Source organism: Eublepharis macularius, chromosome 14, assembly GCF_028583425.1.
Source record: "Eublepharis macularius isolate TG4126 chromosome 14, MPM_Emac_v1.0, whole genome shotgun sequence".
In the NCBI taxonomy this organism is placed as follows: domain Eukaryota; kingdom Metazoa; phylum Chordata; class Lepidosauria; order Squamata; family Eublepharidae; genus Eublepharis; species Eublepharis macularius.
Window position 1 is genome coordinate 65,789,022 of NC_072803.1, and position 13,920 is coordinate 65,802,941.

At 46.3% G+C, this 13,920-nt stretch overlaps 1 protein-coding gene across 4 annotated transcripts in view; it reads right to left on the minus strand.

The window, feature by feature from the left end:
- Positions 1-13,920, minus strand: part of BRD3 (bromodomain containing 3) — a 93,396-nt gene continuing 79,476 nt past the window's right edge. For 2 of the 4 annotated variants that reach the window (XM_054997429.1, XM_054997426.1), the window contains 3 exons: positions 7,896-8,188; positions 4,045-4,173; positions 1-3,227 (listed from right to left, as the gene is read on the minus strand). In XM_054997429.1, coding sequence (XP_054853404.1) covers positions 3,112-3,227; positions 4,045-4,173; positions 7,896-8,188 — 538 coding nt within the window. In that variant the 3' untranslated portion in view covers positions 1-3,111. Of the gene's footprint in view, positions 3,228-4,044; positions 4,204-7,895; positions 8,189-13,920 lie in introns of all 4 variants that reach the window. The other 2 variants (XM_054997428.1, XM_054997425.1) reach the window with 1 other exon arrangement.

Here is a 13,920-nt window from a genome sequence, read left to right on the forward strand (position 1 = left end):
AAATAACAGGCTCAAGGTTGACTCAGCCTTCCATCCTTCCGAGGTCAGTAAAATGAGTACCCAGTTTCGCAGGGGTGAAGTGTAGATGACTCGGGAAGGCAATGGCAAACCACCTCATAACAAGAAGTCTGCCAAGAAAATGTGATGTGACGTCCCCCCATGGGTCAGTAATGACTCAGTGCTTGCACTGGGGGCGATCTTTACCTTTAGGGCATGTACCACAGTGGCCAGATCTTTCCTGCCAAGGGAAGGTTGCAGCTGATTCACCAGTCAAAGCTGGTAAAAAGCAACCCTGGCCACAGCTGCCACCTGCTTATCCAACAGTAGGCCTGGGTCTAAGAACAGCTCCAAACCACATACTTACTCCTTCAAGGTGAATGCAACCCTGTCCAAAACAGGTAACACCTTAAATCCTGGGTCAAACCTTCTGCTCACCAATAGTACTTCCGTCTTGTGTGGATTGAGCTTCAGTTTGTTACCTGCATCCACTTCAAAATTGCCTCCAGGCACCAGTTCAGGATTTCTACAGCCACCCCAAGATCAGCTGGAAGAGCGAGGTAGAACTAGATGTTGGTAACTAACCAGCCCAAATATCCAGATTTCGTGCCTAAACAGCTAGAGGACATTAAACAACATAATCTGTAGCTTCAGCCACAAGTGAATGTTCTACCCCTCACTGTTTCAAATGGAAATTCTGTTTTATCATAGAACCCAACCCATTCTCTCGTTTACTACATGTACATTACAGAACCAGCATTTGCTCTGAAAATTGGGTCTTTGTTCCTTTATTTTTTCCAAACTGTTCTACTTTAAAACAATTAAGATACAGAGAAAGAGAAAAAGACCGACCTGGAAGGGGACTAGGAATATACAAATAAAACATGCTTTATCTGGAAGTTATCGATACCTGTAAGTCTCCAAAGTCTGTACAAAAAGAAATCAAACAAAACCCAAAACAACCCCCTCCCCCTAAATCTGGATCCACATACAAGGAATAAGCACCGGCACAGGAAACAAATATCCGTAGCACCTGGAGGTTAAAAAGTCAAATCCATTTAAATAAAAAGGGCTCCCAATTCTTTAGAGCTTGATTTTTTTAAAAAAACACTGCGTTTTTTTCTTCTGCTCTTCAAAATGCAGGATATGTTTTTAAGTGACTTGGTATTAATAAATAAAGTATTTCTATATACATGAGAACAAGGGACAGTAGATTCTGGAGCATGTCATTTGTGGAAGTGCAGGTCTCCAAGACAAGCTGGAAAAAAAATTAACTTTTAGAAAATTGATGCATCTTACAAAACCCGCTAATTTTCCTCCCCCACTACGTCCCTTCCCATAGTGTATCTCCCCCCTCCCCACAACGACCACCTTGAGGTAAAAGGTTCCTTTGGAGACCTGTACGTGCACAAGACACAGGTGGCTTTTCATCCTAAGAGCTTCCTTGCTGTGACAAAGGGGGGCAGAGGGACAGACATTCGATCAGTCGCTGGCTCTTCTTTGGCCCCCAGAGCTTTGCTAGAGTCACAACCATAGTGCCCTACTGTCACATTACCAAACCTAGCTGTGCCACACCAAAATATGGCTTGATATGGCACCTCGGCTACTACTACTACCATAAGCATTATATGGTTCTTTTTCAGCAAGGAGAAAACTCATGTGATGACAGGATGGGTCCAGTTTTATTGCAGGGCATCTTACCTGGCATGGATTTCCTTCCTGAGGTGCCCTCAATAAGCTTTGAAGCACCTCAGAGTTCCTAGAAACATAATCCTGGTTCACCCATTATCCATGTGCTTGCACAATGGAGGAACCATGCGCCTCCCCCCCTCACCTTGCAATGCATTAGGCAGATGTTTCACAGTGATGCCAGATCATATTTTTCTCCCTCCTCCAAAAAGGGAAGTGAGATCCAAACAACTAAGCACACACCACAGAGAGGCCTGGGGAACTTGAGACAAAACCTTGTTCAACATAAGCAGGTTTTTACCATCCCTGACTATTGGTGGGGAGACTCTCGCTGATATTTTCCCACCACCCAAATGTGGATTACAGGCATGACCTGCAGGGCGAGAGGACGCATCCAGCCCCACACCAAAGGCTGTATGAGGGGCAGTCTCGGCCTTGCTCTTATTTCTGAAAAGAGAATGCTCCATCTACATAAACGGTGGGGAGTTCCATGGTCATGCAGACCCATTCCCTGGCACAGTGCATGGAGCATCACAGCTCTTGTCTCTGCCCCCATGATACACGTGGAAGTGACTAGATCTTGGCCACCCTGCTTTGAGTTTCCAAGAACCAAGATACCACACACCAGTTTTAATCTGCTGGGCAACCTCTTGAGAACCTTCAGAACAGAAGCCTGAACCTCTGTATGGTTTTTTTGTTAAAAAGGATAAAAGAAATATCTAAAAAGATACATTTTAACAATGCACAGTACATAAGCTTTCTTTTTCTTCCCTCTTATATATAAAAAAAGATGATGGTCTTCATCACAATGTAGACTTGGGGCTCAATCCACCAAGTAATTCTCTTGCACAATCCATGCAGGAGCACTAGAATAGTGGATCAGGTCCCTGGAGGTTAGGAACACTAGTGCTAAGAACAAATACATGGACTACTTCAAGAACTAACGTTTCCCAGATACAGTACCATTTTACAGAGAGTTCCCCCCTCCACCTTGTGTCGTCGTCATAGAGATGAGCCAGTCTTGGGCTGTATTAAGAAGGAAATTTCCAGGGAAAAAAAGAACTTACCAAAACACCCCCCACCCCCATATATTACACGTGTTTTCTATGATCTCTCATTGGGAGTTTCCAGCATCTCCTCATTGGTGAACAAATCACTTTCCATTAAAATCTTTAGAGACTTTAAGCAAAGCATATTTCTTGTTGCAAAGTCTAATCACACACACGGATCTTTGACCTACGGAAAGTGGGAAAAATTAATTTTGGAAAGTATCTTTTTATAACACTGAATTTAAAAAATGTTTTAAAAGGTGATGGGATAAAGCAGACCATTAAAAAAAAAAAAAAGGAAACGCTGCCGAGGGACGGGTGTGTGTGTGTGAACGAGACGTCCATTTGCTGTCCTGACATGTGAAGTGTCCGTAGCTTACTCCGAGTCGCTACTGTCTGAGCTGGATCCACTCGAGCTGCTACTCCCTGATTCTGAAGAGCTGCTGCTGCTGAGGCGGGAAGGACCTCCAGAGGGGGCAGAGCCAGATTTTTCTAAAAGAGAATCAAGACAAAGCACCGTCCAGCACTTGGCATCCTAGTCATGTCATGTGCACACATGCAGGGAAGTCCTTCTCCTTGAATCCTGGGCTAAAGGGAAGTGCCCCAACCCCAGCCTCACCTGCTTAAAGCATGACTCATACACATGCTGGGGCTGGGAAGGAGTAATTGCATGCCCAGCTACACAAAGGCCGATTCCGCATGGCTTACCTGAAGCCGGGACGTTGCGGGACGTTGTGGAACATGCCGACAAAAATGCGAAAGATCGCGTTTTCTCGCATGAGAAAAAGCGATCTTCCGCGTTTTTGCCGGCATGTTCCACAACGTCCCGGCTTCAGGTAAGCCGTGAGGAATCGGCCGAAGTATCTTAAGTGGAGTGGGTCTTCCTCGGGGAGGCTTAGTTTGTGCACCAGGATTTAGTATCCCAGGATGCCTTCTGGGACTCGCACACCACGTGGCCCTCTCCTCCACAGCGCCCCCAGCTCCTCTTTGCTCCTGGGGTGAAGAGTGGGAGGAGCAGCTGTGGCTGGGGAGGGGAAAGGCAAGATCCCCCCAACCAGGTGAATTTGTAAATGAGGAGGGCCCTCCCAGGTCCTTCAATGGGGCCTCAGGGCTGAGCAGTGCTGGTGGGGAGCAGTGCCATGCTGCACTTCCATGGCTCTGTTTGCAAAGGCTCTGCAGAAGGGGCACATTCTTGATGCCAGTTTCTTTGGGAGTGGGGTGGGTGGGTTCAGCTCATTTTCCCTCAGAGATAGTTTCAATCCAGGAAAAAAGGAAAACATGATAATAAAATGGGATGGGCAATGAGTACCTTTCTTGGCAGGTTTCTTGTTGTTGTTCAACTGCCCACTCACATCTTGCAAGCGTTTCTCCAGCTCCTTCTTCTTCTCCTGAGCGAGCTCTTCCTTGGATTTTGCTGCTTGCTTCTTTCCACTTGCAGCTGTAGAGGAGGAACGCACAACTGCTGAGACTGGTTGTAAGGGGAGAGAAGAGGGCAAGAGTCACCGTTGTACAGGGCACAAAATTATCCTTCAACTGCTAGTTGGAAATTGCCAGCCAGAGCCTGAGCAGCAGGACAGCCTTGCCCAAAGAAGGAAGAGTGGATGCTGCACAGCCATGGATGTGTTGCGGCGGCACCACGAAATACTGCATGTGGGAAATCATGAAACTCTGGGCTCCTATATAGCACCCTGGAAGTAGAAAACTAGCAGATACCTGCTGTTAAAAAATGGAGAGAGCTGGACTTATACCACTCTTCCTGACAAAACTAGTTTTCTGCAAACAAAGTAGAAACGTTACAAATATAACAACAACAATATAACAACAACATTCAATTTATATACCACCCTTCAGGACAACTTAATGCCCACTCAGAGTGGTTTACAAAGTATGTCATTATTATCCCCACAACAAAACACCCTGTGAGGTGGGTGGGGCTGAGAGAGCTCCAGAGAGCTGTGACTAGCCCAAGGTCACCCAGCTGGCTTCAAGTGGAAGAGTGAGGAATCAAACCCGGCTCTCCAGGTTAGAGTCCCACCGCTCTTAACCACTACACCAAACTGGCTCAAACTGGCTCATTAAAAAGGGTGTCGCCAGCTGCAGCCTGTGGTGACGCTCATTCTGCTACATGTTAAATAAAGGGCTGCCTCTCAAACAAATTGAGTCCAAAGCCTATGGCCATTTGCAGGGGAAAAAAACACCTTCCTCTTTTACAAATGCTTGGGAGTATATGGTGGCTGCAGCTCACACTGCCTACTTGGACTGGCAGCTTCTTTCTGGGCAACTGGGATCCAAAGGGCGATTCAACAGGTAACTGAAACCAGCAACCAACCCAAAAAACAGAGGGATTTTAAAAGGTTGAGGGGAAAAAGAAGAATACTTATCCAAGACACAGGATATGAAAAGCCAACTTGTTTGATGCAGTTACACAAAGCAATATTAACAAAATACATATAATTTGATGTACATACAAAAGTAGAACTAAAAATGCTTCAAACAACCATGCCCTTTTTATACTTTGTGTATTGGATAATTATGATTTTTTTTCTTTCGACAACACTAAGTGATCTACCACCAACCAATGGTCCATGCAAAATAAAAAAATGTAGCGCTGGCTATGTTATGTGTACATTAAAAAAAATCAAAGAAAATAATTCCTCCCCCCCCCACTGAACTACTGTTTTATTCACATGCAAGTGTATGCCAATTTAATCAACACTTCTATGATCCATCTAAGTTTACTCAAATTGAATGACAGCTCTGCTTGAAGAAAAAATCTTTTTAACAAAAGAGAAGCCGATTTTCAGCAGCTCTCCAAATGAACTTGCAATGCACATTTGGAAACAGCTTTAGAAAATCTTTGAGCCTTGAGGTTCAGGCTTTATTTATCAGCCACTAAGTGTGATCAGTAGTTAGCACTCAAATTACAGAACTGTTAACCTGTTTTGTGTTTTCTGCTCTATAAAATAAAATGTTCTATTAAACATGGTCAAAAGAAGGCATCGGGTCACCTACCAAGAGATTTCTTCTTCTTTCAGGCAACCAAAGACAGAGGACAAAGCAGGAAAGCGTCAAAATCAGAGGCTGGAGATACTGAGGGCCGCGTGCAGGGATGTATTTAAGGAAACGATGATCTTCCAACTTGCTGAAAGAGCCAGGGTTGTTCCAGCAGGCCAGGGCCTGGTGTGCAACCTGTAAGTCTACCATTGTGGTGAGCAACAGGGTAGCTGCACCAATATGGAGGGAGTCACTCCAGCTTAATTTCTGTGGAATTCCACTAGATTAGTTAGGCTGGACTTAAAAGCTGCTTTTTAATAGAAGTTGCACATAAATTTCCTTTTGTCTGCTGGACAACGTTTTCCAGGTTTTTGGAAACAATACAAAAACCTGTCAGACCTGTTCAGCAGAGATAAAAGTGGGATGGATGTACATGCCACAAGCAGCAGCCCCTCTGAGCCCTGACAGGCAGAGGACGAAGATAGCCCAGCTAGGGCCACCAGCACCATCTGGCCAAGCGATTACGGAGAATTGTATCACACATCAAGACTCCTTCTCATCTACAGCCTAAGATGCACCTTACTTGAATGTCCTGTTCATTTCAACCGGGCTGAAGCATATGCTGCCCAGCCAGTTCAGGCTCTGTTCAGACATTACAGCAAACCACACTGCACTGCCCAGAAGATTTACAGAGGGCAAGGCAGCAGTGGAGAAGCTCTGTGGTCCAAATCAATACCCTGGGCCCTCAGGGCCAGGGAGAGGAAAGAATATTCCTTGTGGGAATTGGCTGCAGTGGGGAGATCTGCTGAGGGGCTGCCTTTCACCCTGCTCTGTGCAATGGTATCCTTCGTGAACTGGCAAGACTGCACTTGCCGAGGGCCTGTCCACATTCTGGGGTGGGCCCTCTTTCCTGACCCCATTGCTGGGAAGGATGGCTTGTCCCGCAGAGCCCTCAAGGGGGAAAGACCTGCTTAAAGTGCCCCAGACTAGCAGTGACTCCACTGGAACATTGCCCACTTGGGGTGCCCTCGGAAGCAGAAAGCATCCTGAGCCCCCCGGGAGGTGCAAAAAGGGCCCCAAAGGACACAATTCATTGCTACTGGGCCGATCTCTCAACCTGCACAAGATTGCTTTGTTTTTTACCATTTCAGTTAGTGCAAAGTGAGAGCCAGTTTGGTGTAGTGGTTAAAAGCACGGGACTCTAATCTGGAGAGCCTGGTTTGATTCCCCGCTCCTCCACTTGAAGCCAGCTGGGTGACCTTGGGCTAGTCACAGCTCTCTGGAGCTCTCTCAGCCCCACCCACCTCACAGGGTGTTTTGTTGTGGGGATAATAATGACATACTTTGTAAACCGCTCTGAGTGGGTGTTAAATCATCCTGAAGGGCGGTATATAAATCAAATGTTGTTGTTGTTGTTGTTATTAAACTCCACACCATCTCTTACCCCTAAATTTAAATAATACCCATGTTCTGAAACTGGAGTTCCTATCAGGAAGAGGGAGGCAGCTGCAACATGAATTCTTAGCCCTTCTTGCTACCAGAGTCCAGTGGAAAGATCATACATACACCCTTTCTCATGTGATGGCTGAACTGAGCCACAGAAGGGGAAACATGGCTATTCCACTCCAAGGTGGATGTCAAAGGATTGCACAAAATGTTGCATGTTCGATATATTTTATTTCCAGATTTTGGCTGTGATCCCAACTCCCTTGCACACAGATATAAAGGCTTCTGCGCATGCACCTCTCTGCCAGTTTCCTTTTCCTGCTATCCACTCTCAAGAGTGGTGTGTCGAGAGGTGCAAGAAGCTGTTGGAGAAACCCGAGTATAGGTGTGGAAGTCTGCAACTCACTCTTTTGATCCTAGCCTTGAGCTTATTAAATTAGAAACATTTACCCATCTAATTTCCTACCAAGCAAAACAGCTGCCTAAAAACTTCCAGGGTGAACAACCTGTCTGTGACACAACTTTCAACAGGTTTTTCAAAGTGCAAAGTTGTGCTTTGGCTTACTTCAGTTGCCAGATGCCCACAGCAACATTTTGAAAAGTGAAAAAAATGACCCAATTTTACTGATTTTGTTGAAGGGGAGGTGGGGTGGGGAAGGGGAGAGCTCACTTTAAAAAACCTGGTCACCTCTGGCTGGGTCCAGTGCTGTTCCCACTTACCAAAGGGCTTCCTTTGCTTTTTCTGTAAACAAGACTTGACATATCTCTCCAGTTCTCGTAATGTCGTGGGCTTCAAGGTTTCAAAATCTATTTCAATCTCATCAGGATTGGAGTCTCTGAGTGAAGGTTCCCGTGACTGAATGATGTGCACCACTCGGCCCAGCTTCTCCCCAGGCAAGCGGTTGATGTCCAAACTGAGCTGTCGCTTCTCGTCGTAGGTCATGGGCAGGCCCTCCTCCTCCTCCTCTGAATCGTAGGTCGCTGAAGTCTGCTTGCCTCCTTTCTTCAGCTGCCTGCAAGGTTTAGAGTAAGGATAAGTGGCCAGAGGCTCAATTCAGCCCCAAGTGTAGTGCAGGACAGTACAGACCGTCACCCACTATGAACCTCAGTTTTTCCCAGTGAAAAGGCCCTTTGTTACACCCCCTGGGAGTCAACAGCTGTGATCGCAAAGGAGAAAGCAGTGCCAGAGCCTCTACTGGTGTTGCAGAGGGCAGGGCTAAGAGCCCTTTGCGCCTTTGCCTTGGACTGGCATGACAGGAACTGGTGTGGCCTGTTACAAAGTAGTGTTTGGCTTTCAGCTAATTAAGAAATGTCCATCCTGGTTTAAAATGAACTCCAGAAGGGCAACTGGATTAGTTTTGGCTGCAGCAGGGTAAGGCTGGGATCCAAGGATTTCCCGTCTCCCTCCCCTCTCAATTGCCCAAAATCCTCTCTGAAATCCTATTCTGGGGGTTCCCTCTTCACCAGGAATAGGAGTTCAGAGGGCGTTTCAGGCTGCAGTGGTGGGAAAATTACACTGCATGGGCAGAAGACATTGTGCTTACAGAAATGGCATCTGGATCCAAACCTAATGGTCTCTTGACACTTGAACAACTAACACTTATTGTAAAGAGTCCAGTAGCACCTTTAAGACGAACCAACTTTACTGTAGCATAAGCTTTCGAGAACCACAGTTCTCTTCGTCAGATGCATGGAGGGTAAGAAGAAACTGGCCAGATATATATAGGTGGTGAGGGGAGGGGGGAGTAGATGCAAATCAGTTACTTCTGATAATGAGATAACCATTCATAGTCTCTATTCAATCCAAGTCTGAGTCAAATTTACATTTAAATTCCAATTCAGCAGCTTCACTTTGGATTTTGTTTTTGAAAGGTTTCTGTTGAACTACAGTGACCTTTAAGTCTTTGATGGAATGTCCTGGTAGATTGAAGTGTTCTCCCACTGGTTTCTGGATGTTGCCATTTCTAATGTCAGATTTGTGTCCATTTATTCTTTTGCGCAGAGGTTGGCTGGTTTGTCCAATGTACAGAGCAGATGGACATTGTTGGCACATGAGGGCATATATGACGTTGGAGGATGAGCAGCCAGTTTCTTCTTATCCTCCATGCATCTGACAAAGAGAGCTGTGGTTCTCGAAAGCTTATGCTACAGTAAAGTTGGTTAGTCTTAAAGGTGCTACTGGACTCTTTTTTTTGCTACTACAGACTAACACGGCTAACTCCTCTGGAACGCTTATTGTGGCATTCATGCTTCTGACAAAGTAGACTCTGCCCCAAGAATTGTGTGATTCTAAGTTCCTACAAGACTCTTTGGGTTGCTTCCACATGCATGTGGGTATATATGCCATCAACGGCAACTGACATATAGCTAGGGGTGTGCACCCAAAAAAAAAAAAAAGTGATGGTGATCCAAGTTTCAGGAATACCGAAAGAATTTGGTATCCCTAAAATCCAGGTAAGATTCTCTTATCTGGTTCAGTAAAATCAGAAAATTCTGGATTTATCTGAGGGGAGGGGAGGGAGAAGAGGCAACTGAAACAAAGGGACCAACATCAAATCATGTCAAAGCAGTGAATTCCACCAAACCAAAACAGACGCAAGGGACATTGTTGCAACTTAGCCCAACGGAACCAGTGTCACTCACAGAAGCCATGGGACAAGAGTAGGCAACTCCCGGAATCAATATGTAGCAAGTAGAACAATACTTGGGAGGAACAAAAATAATAACTGTTATAGTAAAGTCTATTATCACAAATATTTACAATGGCAAAACGCTCCAAAACTTATATGGATTACAATGGATCATACAAAACACAGTTACAGCAGGCAGATCCTATCTGCAAACATAATATACACAGCAAAGTAGTTTTCTTTTCTTTTTTTCTACAAAAGACTACAATAGCACAAGGGATGGGAAGGAAGGGAGAAAAGAGAGAAAGGGAAGAGGGGGTGGAAAAAAGGGGAAGGTAACCTACAAACACTAAACACTACATTTCAATGCTTTCCCTTCATACTGCCATAGTAAAAAAATAGCTTAATAAAATAGTGACGGAGTGGTTGATCATACAAATTACAAATTACAGTTCAAATTAAATCTTTTTCCCTCCCCTGGGCCTCGGGCGCAATTCCCTCTGCGCAGCTACCGCCGGAGCGCTCATTGCCTCCCCCCTCCCTTCAGGCTTCGGATCCTCTTCTTTTTGCTTGGTGTCTGGTCCAAATTCTGGATTTTTATCCACAAAATCCCTTAGCTGATCTTCCGAATTAATCTTGTAAGCTTTATCTTTATAACTAAACCCGATTCCTTCCGGGAGTAGCCATTTGTACTTTATGTCCCATTCCCTCAAAAGAGCTGCCAACATCTTGTACTTAAATCTTTTCTTCCGCACTAAAAATGGAACGTCCTTCAATATCTTGACTTTATTTCCCAGAAAGTCCAATTCCGCATTGTATGAATTATATAGGATACTGTCCCGGACCCTCCTAGATGAAAACTCGATAACAATCTCGCGAGGCAGCTGCCGCTTCGTTGCATATTTTGAAGATGCCCAACGGACTCCCAAAATGGCGCTTTTCACTTCTTCTTTAATTGCCCTCGCGGGTGTCGCTAAAAGTTCCGAGGCGAGATCCCATAAATCCTCTTTTTCCTCCTCTTTAACATTCTGGAGACGCAAAATGGTTTGTGTTCGCTCCACTTGCAGTCCGATCAGCTGGTTTTCCACCAACTTTAATTCCCTGTTCGTTGCTCTCGTAAGTGACGCACTTTCCCGGGCAGACTTCTCTGCCCCCCCCCCCCGCTGCTTCTTTAATGGCTTTCACATCGCTTTCAATTAAGCCCACCCTTTGATCTGTTTCATTCAGCTTGTCAACAAAGGGTTTTATGGCTTCCATAACCGCTCTTTTAACCAGTTCCTCGAGCGTCTCGCCCCTCTGCAAGGCTGCCGTAACTGACTTGCCAAGAGAAGGACTCTGCTTTTTCGCTGCCATTTTAGGGGGGGGGGGGGAAACCGCCAATCTTCCAAGACTCTGTGAGGGGGGAAAAATCCGAGTCTTCTAACCTTCAGACCCCACCACTCCTCACATACGCTTGTAGTAACAGAAGGGATTCGCTTACTTGCAGGCTTTCGCCTAATCCTGCTCCTTGCCGTTTTCCATAGCCCGGCAGCACACTAGGTGCCGCGCTCGTCTGCCGGCCTCCATAGGGACAAACGGGCGATTTACCCCCTGCCTCGATCTGTCAGAGGGCTCTTCCTGCCGCGTCCCGGACTCAGACTCCCTGCCTGAGAGTCTGGGGGCTAACCTTTGCAGATCAGCCGCCTGGCCAGGCGGCTCGGCCGCTTCCTCTTGGACCTGCCGAGAGGAGCGTCCGACATGGCTGCGAAAACGAAAACGAACAGCAAAGTAGTTTTCTTATGTATTTTGAATGTCCAGAAAATGAATATGCACAAAAGGATTCTTAAAGGCGCAGGATGTCTCAGAAATGAGGACATGCAAGGTGGATGTTCCACAGGTAAATTCTTCGATAGTTCAGCAAAGATAGTCAGATCACACCCGGGGCCGGCTAATTACCGCAGATTTCGTGCCCTTGCTTCCTCAGGGGCGTGATTCTTAAGAATGGCGTTAATTCTGAAATTTAGTGCAAACAATTCCAAACATCTGTTGCATGTAAGGCGTTATTCTTTAGCGTGCAAAACATTTCTCTGCAACATATGTAAGCTGCTTCTTCAATTTATAAACATGCACTTCTGAGACCTTGGAACTGGCGGCAGTGAATTCTCATGACATGGTCTCAGAAGTGCATGTTTATAAATTGAAGAAGCAGCTTACATATGTTGCAGTAATTAGCCGGCCCCGGGTGTGATCTGACTATCTTTGCATATTCATTTTCTGGACATTCAAAATACATAAGAAAACTACTTTGCTGTGTATATTATGTTTGCAGATAGGATCTGCCTGCTGTAACTGTGTTTTGTATGATCCATTGTAATCCATATAAGTTTTGGAGCGTGTTGCCATTGTAAATATTTGTGATAATAGACTTTACTATAACAGTTATTATTTTTGTTCCTCCCAAGTATTGTTCTACTCACAGAAGCCAAGCAGAACCCAGAGCCAGTGGGGGAAGACCAAGCAAGTATCCTGCCACACATACCAGAACCATCAAGCACAAGGCAATGGCAAGCAAACACAGTTGTAACTTAGTATAGGATGGATCCTTCTTGACCTCAGAAAATGAGAGGGATGAGTGATTGTGGGAAATCCTCCTCTCTCTCCTAGTCTCAGCAGTCTGCTCTGCAGCCATCACTGGCTCAGAGGAGCCTCAAGACAGAGCTGCAGGCTGCATCAGCCCCTCCTCACTGGCAAGCCTGTTCCCTACCACCCCTGCAATGAAGAAAGTGAACATTACACACAAGAACTCCACAAGAGCATTCTCTTAGTTTCATTTGGGGTGTTTCTTTTGGTTTGCCTCTGCTTATTTGTGGCATTTACATGGTGTGTCAAATTTTCTACTTTCCCTACCACCTCTCTCCGACTCTTCCTGTTACAGTGGCAAGAGAACATTTCTGGTGCTGCTTTTCTTAATTTTCTGCACAGATTTGTGCCAAGGTCCAAGAGTGAGCTGGCTGGGCTAGTACTGTTGGGCGAGGGTTCCAAACTGGCGTGGGCACTTCATGGTGTTCCGACTGAATCAACTGTCCCTCCTGGTGGTTTTCTGCCTAAGTTTGACTTTGAGAAGAGCACTTTTCCCCACCTCCCCAACACAGACTGCCAGAGGATGCAGGTCACAAGGTGTGATCACTTCACTCTCTCTGGAAGTCCAGAGCTGCGAAATTGAAGAGCAGGAAGTTGACCTTCAGGAAGACCAACTGTTAAAGTCTCCAGGGGAGCAGGTGAGTGTGATGAGGGCTGACAATGTTGCCTGCATGGGAAAAGACACGCTTGCTCTGAATGCTTGTTGCAAGGCATGAGAGGAGTCTTGAGGCCTCAAGTGAGAAGTCCTCCCAGACCAGCTCTTTCTTGGCCAAGTAGCTCAGAGGACAGAGCAATTCGCAGGGCTCTGAAAGGTAGTCCCTGACTATCGCCTCTGCAGAATCCTGCATCACATGCCTCACGTTCCCAGAGGGGCCCAGAACCCCCCTGATCACCTCCATCTCCAGGGACTTCTTGGGAATGGCTGTTGGGGAAACTTGCAGAGAAGGGGTGGTACAGGGAACAGCTGCGCCGTCCCTACCCCCAGCCCCTCTGCTGGCAGGGTGCCACTCCTGGCCTGTGTATGCCATGCCTGCTGAGAGCTCCTCACTCAAGCTGGTGAGGTTCCCAGCCTGCCCAGCAACGCTGCCCATGGTGTGTGTGTTGCACATGGTCACCAACATGTATGGCTCCTTCTCAGTGAGAGGTAGCAGGCGGGACTTCATGCCATCTTGCAGCCTTATCATGAGCATGTGCATTGCTGGAAAAAGCTCTGCATGTCCTCTGTCTACGTCCAGGAAGGAGGCCCTTTGGACCAGAGGAATGACCAGACCCAGAGATTGCGATGGTGAAGTCCTTAAAGGGCCTAAGGACCTCCACTGTCTGGGAGATGGTTACCCAGTCCTCTTGGCTGAACCGGCTCTTCCCCCCTCAAAGTGTGGCTTTCTGAGAGCCACACTGTTAGATCAGCCTGCTGCTGCACCAAACACATGAACATGGCATGGGTGGAGTTCCAGCAAGTGCTAACAAAACCAGTTAGGCGATGCTCCAACACGCCT